This window comes from Falco biarmicus, chromosome 2 (assembly GCF_023638135.1).
Source record: "Falco biarmicus isolate bFalBia1 chromosome 2, bFalBia1.pri, whole genome shotgun sequence".
NCBI lineage: Eukaryota > Metazoa > Chordata > Aves > Falconiformes > Falconidae > Falco > Falco biarmicus.
In genome coordinates, this window is record NC_079289.1 from 115246163 (window position 1) to 115272718 (window position 26556).

General features: G+C 38.8%; 1 protein-coding gene across 2 annotated transcripts in view; it reads right to left on the reverse strand.

The window, feature by feature from the left end:
• The window catches only part of EPHA6 (EPH receptor A6), a 513578-nt gene that overhangs the window by 99758 nt on the left and 387264 nt on the right, over window positions 1-26556 (reverse strand). For both annotated transcript variants that reach the window (XM_056329721.1, XM_056329720.1), the window contains exons 8-11: window positions 26203-26311; window positions 21922-21992; window positions 18288-18413; window positions 10930-11115 (exon numbers count right to left, since the gene is read on the reverse strand). In XM_056329721.1, coding sequence (XP_056185696.1) covers window positions 10930-11115; window positions 18288-18413; window positions 21922-21992; window positions 26203-26311 — 492 coding nt within the window. The remainder of the gene's footprint in view (window positions 1-10929; window positions 11116-18287; window positions 18414-21921; window positions 21993-26202; window positions 26312-26556) is intronic.

A 26556-nucleotide genomic window follows, 5' to 3' on the forward strand; every position in this document is an offset into this window, starting at 1 on the left:
TTCATCTAAATTATTTATTCAACTGGAACCTGAACCATGTATGTATTAAGAATCAGAAAGATAATTATAGCCTGTGAAATGGATAAAGCAAGACTCGCTGTAGAGAGGAAGAAAGGAATTTAGAGGTCAGAAACGTGCAAAGAACGTAGTGATGGGCTGAGTGAATAGGTTCTGAATACACAGTTTACAGATGAAAACTCAATTAAAATAATGGCATTATTTTGTGTGGATGTTGATGATAGTGCTAGAAGAATGGCAGAATCAGAAATAATTTATCTGCCTTGGCTGGAGCTGCAACGCTGAGCGAGATCAGGAAGCAAAATGCATGGGTGGGTCAGTTCACTGCAACCCTCTGCCATTAAAGTTCCCACTTGTTCTCCAGAGCAGAACACAGAAAACACATGGCACTTCTCAACAGACCATAACTCAAACAAGTCTAAACAGATTTTCAGTGCATAATATGACTGTTCCACTTTCACATTTCAAAGATTTCTTGCTAATCACTGAAAATAGTTACTTTCAGCAACTTTTACTTCTGTGCACTGGAAAATTGATCTGTATGTGGGAAGCACATCCCGGCTGGCAATACTCCACACAAGTGCTTTGATTCCTATGGGAGGAGGATGTGTCTGGTTTCAGATAAAGAGAAACTCTTCCTTACTCAGAGAAACCTATCTGCAGCTTGCTAAAACAAAATGGTATTACCTCCTTCTCAAGAAGTTCCTTTCTTTCCTGTTCTGTACTCGCTCTGTTCTATCCAAAGGATTATAACTACAGTTGTTTATAGCAATCCTTGCATTAGAAAGAAGATGATGTAAATAACCAAAGGTTCCTTTTCTTCACATCCAACTCTCATGTTTCCATAAAATATAATGTCAGATCATTTATATGAGAAAATTACCAATCCATGTTTTAATTCTTTTCTTCATATGAATCTGCTGTTAAAGATATCTCAGGCTTCTTGCCTTCCATCAGAAATTTAGGTATGAGCTTTTAAGCTGTAGTAAAGACCACAATACAACCTCTTGAGGCAGAGGTTTATACACAGACTGTGTGTGACATCTGGACAAGCACTACCACAACTACCTGATGAACTAGCAGCTCCCTAGGGCTGATGGTCTCTCTATTTTAGGGTGACAGGAGATTGATCTCAAGGCTCTTTCTTACTCTAGTTCAGGTAATTCTGTGGACCATAATTTGTCCTTACATATTAATCTGTAGCGCACTGCTGGCATTCCCCCTTCAACTCATTACTGATGTTGGTCTGGCATGTCCTGTTTCATCACTAGTTTGGCCAAGTGAACTGGTAGGCCTAAGCAACACAGAATATGAAAAACTTATTATTTAATTCCTTATTCAAAGACTTGAAAACAAATGTAAAATCTAAAGAGAGGTGAACCAGAGAAGGGGTACAGCTTTTGTGGAATAGTTTTAATGACTCAAACATTCATCCAATTAATCAAAGCTCAAGCATACAAGATGATCTATTTAACTTTGCATATTAGGAGAATTAGGGTATATTTACACGTTGCATTCTCTTATTTCTTCTGTGAAGGCTTTAACTCAGACAGCTGCTAACTAGAACCTGGCAGCATGACATGGTTAAAAGTGCTAACGCCAATACTATCGGTCCATAAAGATTGTCAGTATAAGCCATATGAGAAAGCACAAAGAACTGTGCTCTATTTTTGGTAGTGACAGAAACATTTACCGTATTTTTAAAAAGTTATTTAAGGATCTCAACTTACCAATAAAAATCTAGTTGCTATCTTGTAGCTGTTTAGTTTAATGAGATGTGCATTTTCTGAGGTTTGCAGAAGTACTAAGATACACACCTCCATCCTTAGATACCTAAAATCCACTGGACTAGGGAAGACTAATATTATTTATAACGTTCACTACAGTTAACAACTCTTCTGTAACAAGGCTCCAGCATTACTAAATTATTTAGTTGTAACGACTGTGGCTTCAGTAGCACTCCACCCCCCTGGGTTTTTAAACACTTCATATATACTGTCGGACTTGATGAGTTGGGTTTTTTCCAACCCAAAAGATTCTCTGATTCTATGATAAACGAACTTGTAAGTCCCCACAATAACCTTTTCACACATGTAAGGCAGTAGGCTTATGCAAAGAAGAGGAGAAATGCAAACAAAACTGTGAGGGTGAACAAGAATTCTTCACCCACAAGCAAACTGTAGGCAACATTAGGGTAATACGCTGCAAGTAACTTTGCATCAAATTGAAAGCACCAGGGATGTATTATTAGTTTGATACACTCACGTAAGTTTGAATTTAGTTAGGCCAGTGAGGATGGCAGCTGTTTCTCTTAACAAAAGTAACAGTGGAGACTTGACAGTCAGCATGATTCTGTCTCCCATCTTTCATGTTGTCACCTCAAGGAGAAGCTGTGTTCCTTGTATCAGACATGGATCTAGACCCAGCATCTGCCATGGGACAGAAACATTGCTTCCTCCCTATTATTTTTATATCTAATATAGTTTTCTTCCATAAAAGTGTAGTCTTAGTGTAACATCTTAACTCAAAAGATCATGAAACAGGTAAAACTTGGTATGATAAGGCTTCTACCCTAAGCAAGACACATCCATTAGCTTATTATCAAGAACGAACTGTAATCCATGAAAATACAGAGATATATTCCCCTAACGGTGACAGCCTTCCTGGTACAAGGTTTTATCTTATGTCACTGCAGCCTACAGTAGCTTTGTTGCCACTCTTTCATTCTTTAGGTGATTGGCAGTACAAGAACTACAACTAGAAATGTAGACTAATGGCAGCACAAAAGAAGGAAAGGTAGTAAGCGAGTTAGTCTGAGGCAATGAGACGTCAGCCCTGACTACATTTCATCACGATCCATACGAGCTTGTATTCTAATCTGTACTCTGTGATTTAACTCTTTTTCCTTAGGACTTTCCTCACCTTTCCACATAAAATTTCTGACGAAACTAGTGCACAATCAGGGTAATAACAGCTAGGAAACTGTCCTTAGAGGTTCACTGTCAACCTGGAAAGATATAAATAGTATGGTCCAGGGCTTTTGGTGCTGTTCTGTTTTCTCCTTAACGACTGTGAACTAGAACTAAGAGTGTGTTTCTAAATCTCAGAGACATCAAAATGGAAGACTTGGCATGCCAGGGAAAGGGGTGAGAAAACAGAGAACAACATTCTGGAAGACACAGCAGGTCAGTGGAGATGGCAGCAAGCAACCACACAAATACATCCTGGAGAAAAGACTAGACAGGCAGTTCACAGAGGGGGATCTATGGGTAATAGTAAATCAAAATAAACCCCAACAACGGTTGCTATTGAAACCCACACATCTTTAAATATGAATAACACAGTTTATATTTAAAATATTTATTTCCTGCTTGCTAGTGGAAGGTAAGGCTCAGCATCCACTGCATCCACTCTTGAAAGCCATACTTTAAAAAAGATATGAATTGACTGGAAAGAGTCCAAAGTAAAGCTGTAAGAATGACCAAAGGTCTAGCAAACATATACCATGAAGAAAGACTTGACAGAACCTGGATGATTTACTGAAGACAGTAAAGACATTATAATGGTCTACAAATGTAAAATACCGCTGCAAAGAGGAAAGGCACAAAGTGTTCCACCACAGACAGGAAAAGAGTTAATGGCCATAAGGTGCAGTAAAAACAATACTGAATTTACTACTGGGAAGGTTAAGTATGATGATAGCTAAGCACACTACAGGTTGCCCAGGGAGGCTGTGGAACCTTCACCAGGAGAGGTTTCTGAAAATAGGATAGGCAACCATCTATCCAGACTGGTTTAAATACAACCAATTTGCCTAGAGGCAGGACGATGGACAAGATGACCTCTCTGTCCTTCACAGCCCAATGCTGTACATTCTGTGAATTATGAGAGAAAGATTTATTGTTGAAAAACAGTACAAAGTTTATTTACTTTGCCGTTTACAAGGACAGAACCCTGCCTCAATTTCGAGCATACTGTAATATTTAATAATTAGGTTGAAGTTTACCAAATAATGCTTCTGGTCTAATCTGACTTTGTTAGGCTTTAAAATACAGCAGAACCTCTCTCAGCTATCATTAGCAATTATTCTCAAACTCAGCATGTCTTGGTATTAATTTGAGTGAGAGTCCCTCACCACACAGCAAAGGTTTAGTAACAACAAAGTTGCAACAGGACTTTACCAATACTCAATCATGTGTATTTACTGGTGTGTTATTGCCCCTACACAGAACAAAAAATGAATGCAAAGTTATCAGAATAAATCGACCAAACACAGCTTGTGAATCAGGATTACCGATTGCTTTATCTACACTTTTTAACCCACTCACTCCTTTAACGGGCAATTGCAATTGTCATTTATAATTGTTCTTGTCATTGCTTATACGGTTTTCCTACACAGGCAACAGATCAGCCATGCTGTTGTATCAAACCTGTCAGCACAGTGCCATCCTGTCTCCTCCTGTTATCCATTAAATATTCTGGTTACAGGTGCTAAAAAAAGCCCCAATCCTTCATATATCACCTACACAATACAACTATCTTGCCCTTTAACTTACTATACTCTTCTCTACTTTCATGGTGGAGGAAGACATTACATAGTTTATTTAGAAGATACATGGAAATGCGATCACCTGCAGTTAATAATGATGATCATTATGCAAATTGATAACCATGCTTTTCCTTAAAAAGAAAAAAAAAATAAATCTGTCCATTTCTTATCTACGGGACTTTGTCTTTTTATGGCTATTGGTAGGAATGACTTTTGCCACCTGTTTTTCTACTAGAACCACATCTCATATCAAGGCATCCAAATATCTTTGAAGGTCAGATCCTGTGTGTCTGAATACAGACATCTGAAGGGGAAGGATCCTGAAGGAAGTGAAACCCTGTTTCTCAGATGTAACCTATAAAAGTAGAATTATAGAAGTTTAGTTATGTTAGATACTGTATCATGGTCATATTAAGCTGCTGCTAACAAGATGTTAGCTGTTTGATGATACACTTTTCCTCATTGCTTATCATTGTGTGAAAGATGTTACAGCAGAATTGACAGTTATAATGTATAGCTTGCTAGCTGCGAAATAGAAAAGCAGAACACAGAAACGTGACTGATTTGAATTGCAGGAAAACATAATGGCCCTTTGCTTTTTGTAAAAAAAAAAAAAAAAAATATCTCAGAATGTAATAAGTGAAAGAAAAAATTAATTTTCCCCACAATTTAAAAACTAATGTCTTTTAAGCATGTGCCATTCAGGAGAACCAATATTGTGTATTCTTAATTTTTGCCAGCAACCTTCAACAAATGGAATGCATGGTATTTTGCTGTGTTGTCTGAAATATCTGCATGCATGTGTAAAAATAACTCAGTACTATCAACATTAATTAAGTTCTTCGAATACCAGTTCCTGAAGGGTAATCTATTTTGCAAGAAGGCTACAGACACTTAGTTATATCTGTGTTACAGCAGTCATATCCACAGCTCTAACTTTCAGTGCTTTATTTTGGATGATATTTTAATAAATTGATCTAGTAAATTTGGCTAACAGTGCAGGTGGTGATTGTGGGTTTTGTGCTAATTTGCTGGCCACAGCAACACAGAATTCAGTAATGTGTTGTGATATATATCGATGAAACAGGATACAAAGGAAAATAAAGGCAGTGAGCCAAACTTAAATTTACAGCTCCAGTTACTGAACAATTTACAACACAACTGAAATTCTGCTGTTTTGTATATCATTATGTGCACAGCTATACTATGCTGCATCAGAGAAATTCAGCTTAATGCCTAATGTCATGTAAAGCCAACTGGCTAATATGACACTCATACAGTCTCACCACCACTCTGGGTCACCATGGGTTGTCCACAAGCAGAATAAAAGACATTCAGGGATGAATAATGTCTTCATACCCTGCTGTATGTCTCTGCTGCCCAAGGTGGGTGCAAGTGCCTGCCAGTGCAGGGGGCAGGTTCAAGGATGGGTGGGTGGGGGGTGTCTGAAGCCATTTTGGCCTCCAACAGGTACCTCTGTGCCTGGAGATGTCAGTGAGCTCTCTGTGATGTACTGAGATTACTGACAGAAGTAAATGTCAAGATTTGAAACTGGTTAGACTGTAGGTTATATACAATGCTAATATGGAATTCATTAATGTCGTATGTTTTCTGTTGTCCCTAAAGGTTTCACTTTCCAGAAACCGATGATAAATACTGTAATGTAGGTCTCACATTTTTTGCTGTATATTCACAATAATATTCTGTGAAATATCATGGTGTAGCCTGCTTCAAACAGTCACAACCTAACTCCTACAAGGTCAACATTTAAACTTTGCAAAATCACATTTCTTGGGAGTACAATTTCACCATCCACGGCCAAGGTAAGAATGTTACAAACGCTGCCACAAAATTTCCTAAATCTTTTGCATAACAGCCAAATATGCAATGCTGCGTAAGAAACATGTACTGCAAAATACATAATAAACACATCTACCTTCCAAAAGGAATTCTGAACTTCATTTAACAGTCTCAGCCTGTTAACAGGTTGGAGAAAAGGCCAACATTAAATTCATCATACTAAGGGCTCAAAGACCTAGAACACAAAGTCTTGGCTAAAAATAAAATAAAATAAAATAAAATAAAAAAATCATTGTTATCTCCTGCATTTTTTAAAAATGAAAAATGGATCAGATATGAACAGCTACATACTGGAAACTGTAGTGAAGGAGGATCATGCTGCTGCTCTGCCTTCTTCACGGACAAGGCAAGGTACGCTGACCTCCGGACTCTTCTTGCACTGAACCGGTTATGTACAATAATTTAAAAAGCAACTCAATGATTAGAGCTTTGAACTTCATCTGCCAGATGACTGACTAAGGATTTCAGAACTGCGAGAGCATTCACTGTTGGAAAGTCACTAAAGCAAAACAATGCGGAGATGATGAGGGAGTTGAAGGTGTCATTCTAGACACAGACTCGATGTCATGAGGGTGTGAGCTTACACAGAACCAAAAATCCAGGTGCTGTCCTTCATTCATCCTCCTTTTGTGAAGGGATTAATTTGAAAATTCTGGAGAATAACAACATACGTAATGTTGTTAAAGCAAATGAATGCCTTAAAAGGATTCCTATTGTACATGTGGCAAGTGCAAATCCTCCAGCAGCCAAAGTTCAGAAGCAATTCCTTGGAAATTAGTTTTAAGAACCCAAAGTTCTTTGGGATAGATCTGAGGGGAAGGGGAACAAACTAAGATTATGAACACAGCAGAGCCCTTGCATGCATTGCTGTTTGGTAATGCCACAGTATTACACAGACCTGACAAGGCTGTGCTATAAATAATTGGGTAAGACACTATCAAGCTAAGCTACCTATAGAATCCAGTTTGGCTAGCCTAACACCAGTGGTTTCTTCCTGGGTTTCAATAGTCAGAGACCATTTTTTCATGTCTCTTGTAGATACAGTTATATTGGCAGGTGTTTGCTGTCAAGCATAGCTTTAATTTACAGACTTTTCATGGAAAGGCTGTGATGCAGCCTTCAGCATGATGTGGAAGTGGAAGACATGTCTTAGTTCTATAAAGCCCTGATCTCAATGTTGGTTACATATGTTCACGCTGCAGAAAGACATCTTGGTTTTTTTATACCTGTTTATGAAACAGCAGCAGCTCGGACAATAATGTACAGTTCAGCCGAGTGTACCCTGACACCCCCAAGAAGAGGTCCCAGAATTAGCACTGTCCTAATACGACTTGAAAGGGGGACATGAATGTTTTTACAAAGTACCTAAGCATCTCTCATAAATTAGTGAGGCAATAAATAAGTAGCCTTTTATGGCAAACCCTGCAAGGAATGGTGTTGTTAAAGCAAACCAAAGAGGAATAAAGTTTCCCTTGTGCCTTCTGATTAGCCATATAAGCCAGCAATCAGATCCAGATTCTGTGCCACAGCGTATTTGCCTTGGCACTGCAAATTGCCCTTGAAATGAACTCGTTGCTAACAGAAAGCTTGTGCTACAGCAACTGTTCTGCCTACTGCTCTCCATGATTAGGGATCGCAGTTAGGACAGATGAGAAATGAAGTAATTAGAAAAGGGGATTAAAACTCTGTTTCAGACCTACTTTGGAGCAGGCTTAGTTGAGCATTTTGTCATCCTGTACTGTATATATTCCATAGCAATTTTGAAACCAGTATCGTTTAAAAGTTAACATCTGCTTAGCTGGTAGCACCAGATAAAAGATTTCATTTGTAGCGAACAGGCAAATTTGTTACTGCCCCAGTCAATAGCTATTGACTTGGTAGAGCACTTCTGCTTATTATAATCAAATCCTTTTTGTTTTCTGTTCAGTATTCAATGACACTGTAATGGAAGGTACTGCTTGCAACCTGATGCAACATATATCAGCAACTGCTAGAAGTTAATGACTAATGGTTACAAAGAGGAAAGCATGTGCTAAGGACAGCGTTAGACACCTATTAATCAAATTTACTGCATCTGATGTGCCTTTATATGTTAGTGGCACTGTAACGCACTTCAGATAAATAGTTTCTGCTGTTATTAATCTAAGTTTTAACACAAAACACCATTTAATCATGCTATCATTACATAAATAATTTGGCTATGACAAGATTCTGTCTGACTTTTACAGCACACCTTCTCATTATGGGAAATTTCTGTCCTGTGTTGGCTGATGCAATCCTAGATTTAGGATTTAGTGAAATGCGAGGTAACTGTTCTGCTTCCAGCTAAAGCCATGTTATTCTCTCAGTACCACAGATGGGGCAGTATAAATGCAAGGCAACATCCTAAAGATAAACTGGCAAAAAAGCAGCATAGTGGCGTGTACGCGTCCATTGCGCAGCCTGCCTGCCAGCTTCTTTCCTGCAGCAGAGCAGTACTGCACAACTTTGTCCTTTACACTTTCTATAACTTGCACTTTCCATGCCTTAGGGTGAAATTTGTTGATAACTCATGTATTTTTTCCATTCTATAACTATTGCTGTATAATTGTTTTATTTTTTAAACCTGCCTGACCCCAAAATAATTTCTTTCAAACTTCGTCTATGTATTTTATATCTGAAAGAGATGCTATTTTTATAGGACAGTATGACTTTAACAGTAACACCTACAGTTTTTATATGACCTCTATGCAAACTTTCCAAAAACAATAATGAAGTTTGTTGACTCGTTAGAAAAAAGTGGAACTGCTGCTGCTGACTTCTTGACTTACAGGTGTCTATAATCACTTTTCCTGTAGAACAGGAACAAAAGCTCTAATGCTGGAGCACTGATTTATCTGTTTCTGTTTTCAGAATGCAATCTTCATTTCTCCCTAGACTGATGATGAGACATTACAGAAAGAAAAATTATAAATGTGACAAAGACTAAACAATCAAGCCTTTGCCAAGCACACGATATTGTACTCGGTGTGCACCTTCTCACTGGATTTAAAAAATGTTCGTAAATCACAGCCATCAGCCTTTTTCAGAAATGAGACAGACGCTACTCGATCCACTGCATGGCTCCTAGTCATACCTGTGATACTGGTGCATGACCTGCCCATGCTGGTGAAGGCTGCTGGAATTCAATTGTTGCTGTGCTGCCCATTATGAAGCAATGAGCTAAATTCAGTGAAGTTCCTACATATTTACATCTCTTGACAAAGATCTCTAATGCTGCTCAGCCAGTATTAACTTGTGTTCTTGTTTTTTTGTCAGTAGAGCGGTTACTGGCAGGAGAGTGATGGAAGACACTAAGCAATATTTTTCCAGAAGTCTTCAACCTAACGGATTTTGTTAGTCTAGTAACCAAACATTCCTAAATGATAATGAATTTATCCTTGCAATACTGTGTGAAGAAGAAAGGAAAGATCCTTTTCATTTTTAGAACCTCAGAGAGACAGATTTGAAAAAGGTCATTCCATATACCTACTGAAACCCCATTCCAATGCCATGAGCTCAGGATCTATACTTTCCTCTTTGTTCTAGTAAATTGCATTTCCCGAACAGCTTTTGATATTGTAACAAGGTGAAAACAGGAAATATTCCTAAAATATTGATTGTATTTATGTGACGGTAAGAGGACATCATTGTTTTATACACACAAAACTTATCTTTAAAAGAAAAATATAAGTACTGCATATCAGCAAACAACATGGCTTAGCTGAGGCAATGATTAATTTTGAGAAGAGTATCACTTATGAGTCTTTTAATTCATTACTGAAAAAGCTGGCATTAAAGAAATTACATGCATGTTAATAAGTCTTTTTGCTTAATACTTAAGTGATAGCTAGATATTTCAGCATTTCAGAAAATTTCATAACTGCTTAAAATGCTAGATTTCAGAGACAAGAGATATCTCTTGTCAGCTGCAACAGGTATAAAGAGTAAGACATTTTATAGATTATTATGGAATTTTAGTGAATCATTTGCAAGTCTACAATAAGTTTAAAAGAGGTTACATTTTATTTCTTTTAAACAGGAAGTTGATCTCTTCTGATATAAAAATCGGCAAAACACAACCAAGTAAATAATGAGTGCTTGGGGGAAAAGAAAAAGATAGCTGCTACCTTACAAGACAATTTGACTTCATTGTCAACTTAGTTAACGTTTACGGTTTTCTCTGCTGTATTCCACTTGCCTATAAGCAAGCTCTACAGTCTATTTCATAAGAACCTGTAAAGACTTTATTTGAATGAGGAGGATATTTATTAAAATATAAAACCAAACCATATTAATTGGAAACAGATAGGCTATGCATTTCTTATTATGGTCCCAAACTCTGCAGTATCTACTGCCACTTTATGATTTGGATAATTACTGAGAATGGCAATCCATCTTGAATGTGGAAGTAATGATTAATTTGATAGTAAATAACAGAGGATGTGAAAACCAACAAAAAACCCCTATTAATAGGAACTTACTTTTTGTAACAACTCCTTCAAGGCGAATTATATTTGGGTGATCAAATTGTCCCATGATACTAGCCTCTCTCAGGAAATCTCTTCTTTGCCTGTCCACATAGCCACCTTTTAGAGTTTTAATTGCAACAGGTATCTCTCTTTTTCCTGGTGTCTTTAGACGTCCACTGCATACTTCTCCAAACTCACCTTAAATAGATAAAAATATCTGTTAGATCATTCACAGTGCCTGAAGAACTACAGTACAGTTTGCATTGTTGAACCTAAACACCACGTTTTTTGAAATAACCTTCAACAGCTGTCTTAAAAGCTGTCTTTTTTAATAGTTCAGGGTTACCTGTAGTTGTCAGCGAAACAAGAACGCAAAAATATTGAAGAAACTCACACATGCAATACAAGTAGACAGAGAAATAATGGATAGGATATTCGAGTTCCCAAGTTTCATCAGATCCCAGAAAAGCGAAGCATTCATCATGACTTCACAACAAATAATGACCTTTCCTTTGTGCCGCATCACAAGATCATGGGGACTTGTACTTTGACTGCAAGAGCCAAACCATCTGCCCTCCGCAGCGTGGCTCATCTTGCTTTACTGACACTTTGAGACGGGGATCAGTATGTTTGTGATATAACTGAGCATGCTATGAGTAAGGAATGTAATTGTAATGATGACAAAATATCTATCGAAAATATATATTTATAGCAATATCTGTCTATAGGGGTTGTCATGCACTAAGACCTACATGAAAAGAAATGCCACCAGAATATCAGAATACCTGACTATCGTGTGATTGTAGAAAGCATTTAAAATGTACTTTATGCTGTTATGCCCCAAAAGAGCAATTGCACATGATTTATTTAAATGGGCTTACACACCTACTTGAAATTAATTACATATTTCACTGTTAATCCAGCCAAAGGCCACCAGTTTCAGCATGAATCAGGGCTGAGCTGAGTAACGAGAGGAACCTCAAAGCTTGCTCCACCTGATGTTTTCCTGTGTATGTAAGGGCCTTTGAAGAATGCGTGTCTCCTCGCATTTCCTATACACATTTACTAATTAAGCTTGTATGGAAATCACAACTTTCTTTTGATCCTGAAGCCACTCAAAATTTATATAAAGCCCCTACCAAATATACCCTGGATGCCTGCAGGTCAGTTTTCAATGGGTCATAATCCAGTAAATGAAAAACAGTGTTTGCAAAAATGTTTCAAAGCACTTCCCAGTGCAGGGTACGTCTACAGCAAAACTAAATTCTCTACCCCAGTCGTTTTGGAATCAGAACTTTTGAAAAACAAAAAACCCAAGTAATGAATAGACATATATTTAACTGGAGGAAATAATTTGTTATCCCCTCCATTGGGTGCTGTTTGAATTAGTTGTCCTTAGACTTGAAGGACAGAATGAAAGAAAATGAAATGAGAGCTCTGTCCTGTAACAGTGTGTCTTCAGACATGAACCAAATCTAGAAGAGAGAGGCCTTAAAGGCAGAAGCTTCCTTAAGAAAATTATATCTCCCTGATGTTATAGGATTAGAATTGATATTGTCATACAGCTTTTATTTTATTAGGTTCTGCTTCTTCCGCTAAAATAAAACCAGGTTTTATTAGCCAATAAGGTCCAGGAAGAGTGAAGGGATTAAAAAACCAATTTTACAGCTTGCCTTTCACTTCAAAACAGAGGTGTCATCAAGTGCAAGAGTACAATTAACAGATGCTGAACGTAACCTCTGAATAAACCAGCAGCTTCTCAAACAGCTAACAAAAGCCAAGTGTCCTAGGTCTCCTTTTTACCAAAACCCCCGCATTCATTTTATTTCTACTTAATTTCCCAAAATAAACCGAAGCATGCGCTTCCCTGAAGGAGTGTGTCATCAGACTAATGCTCTGGGAATCTTTTGGCAAAAGGGGAAGCTGCGTTGGGATTTTCCTGTATGATTTTGCCACTTTAGCTCTTAGAAGGCTCTCCTTAAAAGTTTGTTTGCCTGAGCACTGCCACTGGAAAAATACTAGCTAATTTGGACTTCCAAAGTCCTACCATAAATCAAAGTCATGGAACCTGAATGTTTTGAAGGAGACATGGTATATCAATCTTCTGTTCTGTGATATATCCGGCAGGGCTAGAACACACCTCTAAAGCCGTGACCTTATTGCATCTTACTGGCTTTTGGAACTTAAATGCCTAAAATGAGAAAAATTTCCAATTTCTTTCTCTTGATGAAACAGTGAAAATAAAAAATACTAAGGCCTTAAAATCTAGATTTTTAATGAGATTTCATGATCAATATATCCGCAGAACTGCAAAATCTTATTTCTGAGAATAATTTGGAAAGCATAGGTTATAGAAGAAATTGCTTTGCTAGTATGAGATCATACAAGAGTACTACAACTTCAGAATTTCATAAGTAATGGCACTCATACCTCAGGGACTGTAAAGGGCTGTTCACCAAGTGTTTTGAAATGAATTAAACTGAAGGAGGCAGGTGAAGGATTTACAGTCCCAAGATTTATCATCTGTACAACATCCAAAGCAGGGGAAGGCACATCGTGTTTAGGAAAGGTACGTTGTGTCTTCTCCCTGACCTATTTTTTTCCCTGTTTTTGAATGTGGGATTTGTACAGTTAGAAAGAAATTTCACTCCCCTTGGATATTAGGATTCATAAACTGGTGAACATGGAGACTAACAGCAATTTTTCTGTGATGTAATATCAGCCAGCAAGTGATCATCAGCTCACAGAACAAACACCTACATTTGGAAACCTGAGGTACGTTTAACTTCTAGTTCTGGTTTAGACTAGATGGAGATCAATGATATAATTTAAAACACTGAACTACTTAAACTGAGAAAGGTCTTGACAAAATTTCATCCTGGAGTATTTTTTTCTACATTTTTTTTTTCAGATAAAGGATTTTGAATGTTTTTAAAATCAAAGGGGAATGTGTTCAACAAAAGGGGTTTTTAGAATGTAAGAACTGAAGCCTCATTGCTCAGGTTTGACAATAAACAAGACAAATGTTGACCCTGCAGCAGTAAAGGTTCATGACCGCATGTGTAATAAGTAGAAGCTAAGAGCCAGATGTCAATGAAGTCGCCATCGTTCCTTGCTCCAGGGAAAAAGCTAGTGATAACTAGAGAAAAAGGTTCATTGAGAAAAAGAGTTTATTGCCTGTTCAGTTTTAATAAAGTGTAAATAATCTCTGGTTTAATGATATAAACCCTACACGTCTTACTGTATGTTATACAAAAAGAAGCTAACCGAGCAGTCTAGAAGCTTACTCTACGCAAACCCTGCATGCCTCTTCTCATTCAGTCATAACATATGTGTTACTTAAAATGAAACGGGAAAAGTCGGTCACTTCGAAGTCTGATATGCTGATATTACAGCACGGGATCAAAACAAATGTCTTACAGACAGTTGCTGTTGATAGAACCGAAAGGTGACAGCACCAAATACAGTTCAACTCATTTCTCCCCAGATTTAGTCATTAGGCCTGTGGGAGAACTGGCAGAAGATTTAGATTATAAAAAGAATATAGTGTGTCCTCTGAGAAACATTGAAGAGTTGGCCTCTTCCTTGAGTTTCAACGTTTTAACAAAGAAAATAAGAGGGTAATAGTAACTCTTAAGGACAGATTTGACAAAGTACCTCTGTGATATTCCTCCTATGAAGAGGTGCTGAAGCCTTAAAACAAAGAGCAAGAAGTGATGGGGCAGAAAAAAAGTGTCATGGACAGGAGAAAATCAAATGGTATGACAATATGTCTGTTAGTGCAGCAAGCTCAATATGGAAAGTGGCTGGAAGGGACCATCTGAAGGAAATCTACAGCCATGTATAAACGGCAAATTGTGGGAACCAGCAGGATGATAATTACCAAACACTTTAAAAGATAACTTGGGTAGAGAGTTAGGTAAGCTGAAAAAGGAAACTAGAAAAAATACTTGCCTTGAGTGTCAAAGCCATCTGAACTGCAACTAGTAAATTGTCAAGACCTTTTGGACATGACTTTTTCCATTGAAAAACCAAATTGGAAACTGTTTTCAGGAAAAGATCAGTTTCAAAATTACTTGACCAGAAATGCTAGAAAAAAATTTCAAATATTTGTAATTTTCCACTTTGATATTTTCAAAATGAAAACTTACAGTTCTTGAATGGAAATAATTTTTCTTTTGAAAAATTAAAGTTACAGTAATTCAAAATGAAAATCATTGATGAAAATAAAATGTTCAAACAAAACAAATTTAAGAAATGCATCTATTATTTCACTTCAAAGATTTTAATGTTTTGTTTCACTTAGGTGAAAATTGTAAACATCTTTTAAAAGTAATTCTATAATAAGAAATCCATTTTACATTCTGTTGCCATGTTTAATACAGAATTGGAGAGAAGGCATAAAGAAGGTTTTAGGATTGCTGTGAATTATAATGATATGTTGTGTCCCCCAGCAGCTATCAGAGAAATCTGTCAGAATTTGTACTCTCTGTGCCTCAGGTATGGTATTTAACCTGTATCTTGCCTGCATGGAAAGGGGTTTAAATTTCATTGCAACCAGTTTGCAAGTCCTGCTAGGCAAATATCTTTGAAGATGGCAGATTACCCAAGTAATTTTAGAAGATAAAAAATATAAAAATAAAATATATTAAAGCAGGCAAAATTCACCCCCATGCATACAAGAAAAGGGACAGAGAAGCTGAGTAAAGAATTTTCATAAATGAATTAAGTTGAGAATAAGGACACAATTTTCATCTGAACTAAAATCAATAAGCTCAATCCTTTTCTGTCGTACTAAACTGCTTTGAAATCAGCAGTTATACCAGTGCTGAACGTAGTTCAATGTGCTTTATAATCTAAGACATCAATATCTATAGTACGTCTGAAGAAAAGGAAGAAATAGAAGAATTGGATAGGATGTTTTCTGCAGAAGTCAGCCCTCTGGCTGCACAGTGCCAGCTACATATTATCTAGCTTAAGCAATCAGGTAAACTCCAAAGTACTCTAGTGATATGGACAGCACCGTGAAACAGAATTTTCCCTACTTTCAGACTGATACTTTCTCTCCCTGTTTGTTAACAGACCTGGTTTTATTTCTGTTGTATTATTTGCATGACATTTTCTAGTGCATAGAACACTTTTCAGCAACACTGGAGTAATTTCCATTGCTATCAGTGTAGTAATGTATCATGAATTGAGGAATCTCAACTGAAAAATACCTCTCCTTTCTAGAGTGACTATGATATATGAATCAAGCACGACATAAAAAAAGGATCACAGTGCATTATGCCTTCTGATAGTAATTTTCCTGACAATGCTTGCTAGTATGAGTTCTTTGGTGGGCTCACTATGAGCAAATTAATATAATTTTTTTCCCACTGACCCCGTTCTACAAGATGTAGTTCTGATTTTTGCAGTCTGTGAAGTATTTTTTTTTCTTGATGACATTAGAGTTAGACAAAATAAATAAGGTTAAAAATAAAAAGCATTTGTGTGTTGGCATTTACTTAGTAAGTAATAAAATAGCATCGTTAAAAGAAATCCCAGAATGGATAGCTCAAAGATGGGCATTGGTGTATGGAACAGTAATTTTTGCTATTGAAATAAAATCACAGTGAAGACAAAACACCTGTGTAGTCAGTATTATAAGTGCCTTTAAGACAGCAATTTACAAAACTCGGTCACTCTTAATACCTTAAAGACACAGGGAAACATCTATACTGTGTGAACTAAAGATGGGTATAGTGTTAATGTCTTTCACAGGAAGAAATTAAATTTCAGAGCTGGAATTAGAGCTCAGGATTCTGTTTTTATGTTCGTCAAAATTTCTGACAGAGACCCTTTGCTCTCCCACCTTCCCTTTCTGTTGGGGCTGAGCAATGACGAATGCTCCCCAGCCACTGACGGCGTGTGGGTAACAACACCGTGGATGCAATGCACCAGCAGAACTTCAGACACTCCTTGCCAGTCTAGTTTTTGTTTTCATTTGTTGTAACTGTGTGAAGTGTTGGTGGAGCTTCAGAATGACACGCTCACAAGCCATGCACTGAGATCCACTCGTTAGGTAAGTTTGTAAGGCCTTTTTCTAGCCTTGACTCTCTCAGTCCTCAGTAAATTACAGCTGGTTCAAACAGACAGCAAGCAATCTCAGGACGTGGTCAAGAGCAACATGCCATCCACCCTAGACGGTCAGAGCACAAGTTACATGCAATGGTTTTACAAGACTCTGATCTTTACAAGTATTTCACTTTTGTTGTGTTAACCCCAAAAGTGTATTTTCTGTCACCACTGAGCTGCCACCAGGACCTTTAGTGAACTCTGGACAGCAGCCACCATGAGCCTCTATCCCTAAAAAGTCTTTCCAAAAGTGAAGGTGTGGGAACACTTACACAGCACTCTTGAGTAGCAAAACCTGACAATTAAACCAATGCTAAGACAAGAGGATAACAACGCACAGGAGAGACATGCCTATAAGCATTGCATATTAGGAAAGGGTAAGATCCCTAAAAACACACAGGGCATGTTATCACCTTTAGCACAAAAGGCCAATATACATACAGGATTCTTCTGACACTTATTTTCAAACAGCTGTGAAGTGGCCTCTGTCCCCCATGTGATGTTCTGAACTGAAGGTAAACACCCCATAGATGAGAACAGGGTCTAAAACAAATGTTCATGTGTCCCCACCACACACTTGGACAGACAGGGATGTAACAGGAGATCCTGCTGCTATTTTTCTCATTCATCCTGCTTCCCACCTCTGCATCTACACCTTCCCATCAGATCTTCCTCCTTTCCCTCTCTGCCAGTGAACCTTCTTTGCACAGCTACAGGAAAGCCTGTCCCAAGCCAGCCTCTCCTTTTCCCCCTTGTCCTCCTCCTATTTTCTATCTGAGAATATTTTTTCCTCAGCCTTCTATATTCTGATCTTATCTCCTCCCAGAAAGAGACTCTGATCTAATCTCCCTGTCAGTGACAGAGAACAATATGTGACACTAGCTATGGCAAATGCTGAGTGACATGGTGTTTTGAGTGCATTTGGGACAAAGTAAAAAAAAAAACAACAAACCAAACAAAACCCCAACTAAAACTCCAACCCTGCCTAAAAAAATGATAAAGCTAAAAAAGATTTGGGATAAACCTATCACTTTGGAGAATCTGCCTCTCAAGAGCTCCTTATTTGAATACACCCACATGTGGAACATTAGCCAAATGTAATACTTCATGACCACCACACTGGAGAGTGAACTGGTGCTGTCAGAGAAATATGCCCCTGTTTTGTACTATACTTGACCACCTGCATTATCCTGGTGACTTGAGAAAAGCAGTTTTTCCGTGCCCAGACATTTTTAAAGTGGGTATACATTTACCTGCCCCAATAACTCTCTCAATACGAATTCTTGAAGGATCTATCTCCTTTGCAAACTCATGGACAGCAAGAGATGGGTCTTCATACGTGTCTGGATCAATATATGTTTTGATTCCTGGGAAACGTACTGCAAGAAAAGGAGAGAATACTAGGAACCAAGAATTCTTTGACACTCATGCAGTGTAACAACATGGTATTTTCTCCCTGCTCCACACCCTCCCCCTCCCCCCTTTTTTTTTTTTTAACTAGACACTTGCAAGTTTTGGAAATAATATATTAAATCTTCCACATTTAACATTTCAGAACCCAAAAGAAGAGCGTAACGACCCCAAATTACTAATGCTTGCCACCATCTTCACAGAAACCAAGTGCAGAATCCACATGAGTTGTCCCCATATGCTGGCAGCACCAGGGCCTTCAAAGACTGACCGAACACAGACTGAAAACATTTCCTCTTGTCCTTCAAGTGGCTGTTTTAGGTGAGGCTTTGGAGAGGCTTTGGAGACATTAAAGAGCTGGGTGTTACGACTCCGTAGACAGAGGATGGGCCTCTGCCAACTCAAAACTTGCAAAAGCCATGGCTGAAGCTGTAAGCAGGTTCCTGCTGGCCCCTGCTCAGATCTCCTGGGATGCTCCGGGTGACTGAACGCACGGCTGCTTCTTGAGGGCTGCTGCAGTGCAGTGTTACATTAAATATCCCTTCCGAGTGCAGTGAGAACTGATAACCAGTGTTAGTGTAAAGAACGGTGGAAATACAGTATTAGGCGCTCCGAATGTTATTTATACCTCTAGTTACTGTCGTGTTGGCTGTCTACATGGGTCCCAGAGTTTATCCTGTCCCACAGGAACAAAAAGCCAAATGCCTTTAGAAAACTCAGTCTTTGGTATTCAACTGATAAGATGTGCCAAACTCTTAAGCTGTTTTTTGTCCCAGCTGAACACAAACATCTGCTGAGGTATAGCATTTCAGGCAGGAAAATTTAGAAGTCAACAAAGTTTCTGGAAACTTTTCCATAGGGAAAAATAACAGCCCTAGCTAAGTTTTAAAGAAAATACTATTTTGGGTAAGATAAATTCCATTATTTTTTTTTTTTATTGTAAGCATTTTCTTTCAAAATGCTACTTAGTATTTTAGTCTGAAGGGGCTCCTTAGAGTCTCTCCACTTAGCTCACATCCTTAAGGAATGTTTCAAGTACAGCTGGTAAACCTGGAAAATGCAGCAGGTCATGAGAGAAAATATGAGCTCTGAGCTGGTCACTTGTAAGGGTGTCTACAGGGATGCCAAACTGAGGGTTCAAAGATACGGGGAAAAGCAGATCCTCAGGACTAACAGTGATTAGTGCCAAAACAGTTTACATTCCCCTTTGCTGCTCCTTGGGCAATTTAGGCAATCTGTCCTTTACTTTGAAAACAGTGCTTTCTAATTCACTCCTTTCATTTGTGGGCGGATGCGTGAACAATCCTTTTGCCAAAAGGGTCCAATCTTTGAGATCGTTTTCTCTCAGGATGGCTCCTGGAGGACTGTGCTGCTTTGTTCTCTTCTGATCAGCTGGAACAACCAGACAGCCAGGTGCAAGACGAGAACAAAAATATCCCAATCCATTTACAAGGCTTCGATAATTTGTGTCTGCTTCCTTGGAGATGGCCATGGCAATAGTGGGTTGGTGCCAGATTGCTTTGGCAGGCTCCAGCAAGCCATCATTTTCTGGCGTGGCTAATATCCCTTGTGTTCTTGAGTACAGCACATCCAAGAACTTACGTTGTTTCTCTTGGACTATCTGTATGGGAATTTTTTTAGGTTGCTGCCATGCAGTGATTAAGTTCTGGAAAACTTTCAATCCATTAACAGAAGCTGATGTAGATAATGCATCAACTTATGAGGATAAGAGGAGGGTACTGCAGCAGGGTCCAGAGAACCTCTTTTAAAATAATTAAGTACCTCTCAGCCTTCTTCCTCTTACCATTTTGTAGCTGAGTCTAAAGCAGCTCATTATCTGATGAACCTAAATGCATTAGGTAAAGAACACATGTTCAGGACACATGAGTGTGGCTGGGCATCATTAATTAGCATGCAACAGCCATTTGGGCCACTGCTGAGAGAGTACATGCGCCATACAGAAACAGGGAGGACACCAGACATCATGGGATGTCGTATTACTGGCAAGATCACGGGTCCCATTCTAAGTCCCTTCAAAGGCTTTATTTCCTGAAATCATCCTCCGACTCACAGCGAGCTCCTAAGGGAGAGAGGAAGGACGAACAGGAGATGGTTTTCTTCTGCACACAGCAGAAGCATAGGATGTAAAACGTGGACATGACAGATCTGGGCAGAGGTGACGCTAAGCAGTGCAGGGTTTGCAGTGAGGCTTTTTTTTTAAACAGCTTCAGCCAGTCTAGGAGAGGTTACCATTATACTGATCACAGCAGAGACCCTGCAGCCCCACATATTGTTTCAAGTTGAGATGTTGGATACCAAATCTATAGGCACTCAGCAGTCAGGTAAAGATTGCCGCTAACATGACGGAGGCACTTTTGGAGGTGCTGGGTGCTAAGCGTAAAGGAGGGAGTATTGCTGGCAATCCAGTCTTAGCTGTTAGGGCAAATCACAGAAACTCCTGTTTATCCTTAGTTCTATGGAGCACACGTGAGTACTTGCCCCCTCCAGTCTGATGCTGAGATAACTGCAAATGAATGAGAAGCCTCTGAGATGAAGCTACGTGTCAACATGAAATACAGTCATCATTCACCCTGGCCTCAAAGACACTGAGCGAGGCTTTTCTCAAATGCAGTCACGGTCTCCGAGGCGTATATCAAACTTTTCAGCAGAAAGCTTTCTGTCGTCTTTCCTTTCTGATCATATTTGAAAACAAATGACAAACAAATCTTCAAAGGGAGTATCCTTTATGGGGAACTGTGCCCTTTTCCTTGACAGAAAGAGTCACTTGGCTGGATATAGTGGTGTCACCTGAAAAATGATTTTATTTCTGGTGACTTATCTTCTGCCTTGATCATAGTATTTTGAGGGATGTTACAAGAAATGGCAAAAGAATAATAAAATTTAGTGCCCTTTTTCTAATACTCTTTGAATAAAGACTTTAAATATCTACTCTAACATAACAGTAAGGCTAACAATTTAAACTAAGTAGCTAAACCAAACTAAATAAACGAATATACTGCCTATGGGACATTGCCAGGATATTCTCTCACTGTACTGATCAGTGAGCGAGAACACGAGGGAAGACACCCCATTCCACTTTTAATTTCTTGGGTGGCTGGAAGTGAAGATCCCTAGAGCCAAAGAGAACTGGATATAAATGAGGCACATAGCAACCAAGAGAGGAATTTTGAGGCAGAAATTCAATATGGTCCAGACCAGCTGAGAATTCAAAGAAATATACCTGAAAAACTGATAAATAGTATTAATAGAATACCAAAAAACCTTATTAACTAGAGTGAATTCAGTGAAATTGTTCAAGAGAATATAGAAATAAATACCCTTGAGGGTGCAGAAAGTAAAAAACTATTCAAATAGCCAGACTAAACCATCAAGGGCAAAAGCTGTACAGAAAACAATGAACATTCTTCATTTAAAACGTGATACAGATATTCTGTAACTCAGTGCTGAACTACTTACAATGTCCGTTTTGCAAATGAGCCCTTCTTTTCTCTTCAGATTTCATTTTGGCCTTTATGTACCACTGGCATCTTTCGAGAAAAACAAGTGAGGTTTTAATTAAAACACGTGTCATACATAAACCGAAGGTAAATAAAGTTTTATCTGCACTTTTATGAAAGCCAAAATCTTTGCATTTGGAATATACATTTATTTATTAATCTAAAGAGAGAAATATGCATGAAGAACTACAAACAAATTAGGTACAAATAAAGATAAATCATGGTTGAATGATAAGTATGAAAATGACTACTTAATTTCAAGGCTTGATCCAATATTTTATTTCCAAGTTCGACTCCTCCAAAGAATCCTGATATTTTAATCAATCATTTCCCTGAATTCTTATTTGCATACATTGGTTTTTACTAATGATCTTATTAATTTTCATATCCAAAGGGTCAAAAAAGCTCATATTTTCTTCATGAGGTAATAGTTTCTATGACTTCATCATGTTTCATGAAAAAAGGAAATATTTTTTCACACCAGGACTGCTTTGTTTTTCCTTTCTTTTCTGAGTAGCGCTGTTCAGTCTGAGCCAGGCACTGACTTCTTCTGAGATAGCAGCTATCCTATACGATAAACAATACGTAGCCTCCTATGTGAATATGATGATTTAACATATGACTGTATGATTGCTATAAAATCGCAAATCCTTGGCAAACAACACAAAACTGTGGACGTTTGTGAATTGTTAGTGACCTTACCTGACAGTGCAAGGGTGTGTTGGAGAAAACTGCCAAATGGCAAGCTCTCAGGCTGCCTGTAACGAAATCCCCCAGCCTGGCTACTGCCTACATGTGGGACTGTTAATGCTGATTTAGAGGGTCACATGATAGGAGCAACTGTTGCAATCAAGAAACCCCAAAATACTTGCTTTTGGTCTTAAAGCTCATTCTCACTCACTGAAGAGTTTAAGAAGTATGACTTAGAGGGAAATCTGGGCTAAGGGCTGGTGAGGCACTGACCCTGGTGGGGAACAGCAGTGCGTGCGGACATGTGCATCGCTGTACAGACATTCAGTTTCAAGACCAGCTTGAAAGAAACGACTGGCCTCTGTGTGTTCATTACCAGCCTTATAAAATAAACTAAACTATAATTATAGATTGTTTATCCAGTAAAATGCTAACAATGGAGACATGAGGAAAATGTGAATGTACCCACCTCATTTCAATGGTTCATATGAAATACTGAAGCAGAGTAGGAACACTCATAAATTCATTTATTGCTACAGATGTGATGATGAACACCAGAAGGCAGAAACTTCTGAAGCTCATGGTTATATACACTTATAGAGGGAAACAGCAACCGGTGGCTTCTCAGCTTTGGTTGGAACCTTTAAATTGCACATCAGCTGTTGGGACCACTAAATATGCCAGTGCCGTTTTTAGGACCTGATCTACTGCTCTGTAGCATGCCAACTGCCAACAACACTGAACTCAAGTTCTTACACAAGGGAAAGGTCAAAGAAACAAGGCTTTAACCCTGCCCAATCCTCCTAAGTATGCATGTTGCCCCAATTTGACTACAGAAGCCAGCGAGTAATCACCAGCAGAGGAGTCTTCCAGCTCCCCTTTCCCCGTTAGCGCTAGCTACAGAACAATCAGGGAGGAATGATTTCTGTAATGAGAAGAACAAATCACACTGAGCTTTAAGTTTGCGTTGCCTGGCATTTAGCCAAGACCCCCATCTTGCTGCGTATCCTGCGCCTCCAAGTCTCCGTCGCTTTCATTTTTCTGCCTGCAGTCGACAGCCACGCTCCCTCCTTGCTCTCAGTGGGTAATCGCTCAGCAAAGTGCCGAGGCAGGTGCTCACTTAACCCAGCCTCTCCACTGTCAACAGGCTCATCAGCAGCCCTGCGACTCCACAGCTCATCGAATTGATAATTCTAAACAGTGAAGCAGAGCACGTCTGTAGGGTACTGATCCCGTTTTTCCAACAGAAATTTGCCTCCAGTCCTAGAGTAAATTGAGTATTTGTTTAAAATTTTCTTGTTCTGTCTTCTGTGGAATACACTCTTACCACTGCATTTAAGCAGCACTTCAAAATGAAATCGTATCTTACATAATTGAAATGGTTCCGTTGAGTAAGATGCTAGAAAGCTAAGAGAAACTCTGATATCCTTAAAATTAGCAGACAAGAGGAATAAATGCAGAAATAAATCTATTTCCATATATTTTTTTAATTCCTGAGTTTATTGACCTTTTTCTAAAGGAAGAGTTTGAGTTATGTTCCAGGATTCCACACGATCATTTTCTTCGAAAGTTTGAGTAATTCCTCTCTCTTCTGAAAGACCCTACTGTTTGTCAGTGTTTGTAGTAATCACAGGAATATTTGCTTAGCTTCTAAGATTATCTAAGGTCACAATGTGTTCCAGTGTTAACTGCTCCCATTAACTTCAACAGAATGTTAGACTTATGTGGTTTTATTATTTAGCAGACCGAGCATTAATTCCATAATGGCAGCTACTGTAGTGCCATATTTGGTTGCTGGGGTACTGCAAATAAAACCTCCAGCCTATACTGATAGGACTCCACTTAATTTTCAAATTAGAGGTAATGCTACACCAACAAAACAGAAACTTCATTACAAACCTGAAACCGCAGCACCGCCTACCGATACCAGCCCTGCCCGCGGTGACTGTTACCGCGTTCAGAGGGGTCAGTGTAATGTGTTTTCCCTAAGGACAAACGCAGGCTCTGAACCAGGACAGGAACAGCGCGGCCTCCCATCCCAGCTCTGGATTTTTCCTGGCCCCAAGGTGGGCAAGAAGAAAACTCCACGGAGACCATTCCTCACACAGAGGTCATCCACCGGCTGTTTTATGGAGAAGAGTGTATAGGGGAAGAATGTAGAGAGGGGTCTGAGCCCACGTAAGCCCCTACGGAGCCTGCAGCAGGAGCTTGAGCCCAACTCCTTGGCTCGAAGGCCCACACTCTGCACATACCAGTCTGCTTTTAGCCTTTCTCGATCCATGGCAGCACCGTGGTGCCGCTGATGTCTCACAGAGGAGATGGGGACATAATGCCTTTGTCCTCTTAAATTCTGCTTTGCTTCCGGGTGGAAGCAGGTAAAGTCCTGAAATCCTACAGGAGACACACAGAAGCTCAGTGAAAAAGGAAACAAGGCAGCATGGAAGCAGCTACGCCTGTGGGAATCTGAGCTCCAGCAAGGACTGATGTTCCAACTCAATGTGCGTTTTTTAGCATGTTCGATTAGAATTTGTGAGTTCCCTAAAAACCTTCACTGTGTAATTGAACGTGGCATCTGCCCACCCAAATCAAAATGCTTTTCTGATCCAGTTTGCATAATGTCATTATTTGATCCTGATCAACACATCAATTGAAGGAAGGATGACAATCAGCACTGTAGTGAAAGAATTGTAAGTAAAGAATCAGGGTAGGTACAAAAAATAATCATTGTCCAGACTGGTGAATTCCCCTGTAGTAGTGCTGCAATGTAGATTTAATTGGCATAGCTTCAATGCAATTAAAAAAAAAAAAAAAAGAAAAGTCAAAAAGCAATAAAACAGGACCTTCAGAAAGCTATTTTCTGTTCACCAGTGGTATCACAGGCCATAGAATAATTTTGAGTATTTTTGGAGTAAAGTTTTCCTTGGGTTAATTTCATTACATAATTCCTGTATTTTATCTTAATAGATGCAGGAATGAGCATACAAAATATATACATAATTTTGGAAGTGCATATAAAATAGATACATAATTGTGTATGATTTTTCCAAACAAATTTAAGGTAGGAAAAGTATTGAAGAATTGTTCACTCAGTGCCTTTAGCAAGCTACGTTGCCAAGGCCAAGACACCAAAAATCCTAAGGTTACACCCTTCAAAGCTTTGCAACGGATAGCTATAAGATTTTCCAAAAAATACCATAGGTTTTTTGGCTTTTGTCTTCTAATGTCAGAGCCTTGGGGATGCAGGTACATTGTATTTTTAAATTCTTGCTCTGTAGGCAAAAGGTCCAGAAACTTATTTTAAAAATAGCCAAGCTAGTTCCCAATTTCACATAATTGCTTAGCATCCCAAACTGGGTTTTTACAAAAAACCAACATTCACAATAGAACTACGAGTATAAGCAGTGTTGAACAAAGAGGATTTTCACCTCACTATGTCTAAACCTTATTTTAGCATTGTAAACATGGTTTAATGACTTAACTATTACTCTTAAATTCTTAGGCTTGTATGACTCTGACCCTGACTCAATGAGACCATTGTAGTGTTAATTACCTCCCAGTGATCAGGAAGAACAAAGTGAGGATGACCAGGAGAGTGAATCCACCAACAGCAGCAGTGGCGATTACAAGAATCTGTCCCTGCTCTGCAGCCATATCCGAAGCTGAAAGAGAAGCACAAAGAAAAGAGGTTGAAGTTCCATCACCCAGGGTTCTTGCAGAAAGGGTGATAACACTTCAGTGGTCAAATGTTGCCATTACTCTGTACGTCAGATGCGAACATACCTGTGAAGTGAAAAACGGTAATCCATATCCCAACTACAATGAAGGGGAGAAGATGTTTACAGTTTTTTAAAATGAGGAGCTGGCATTATCAGACACTTGCAAGTTACAAAAGTTTGAGTGTGAC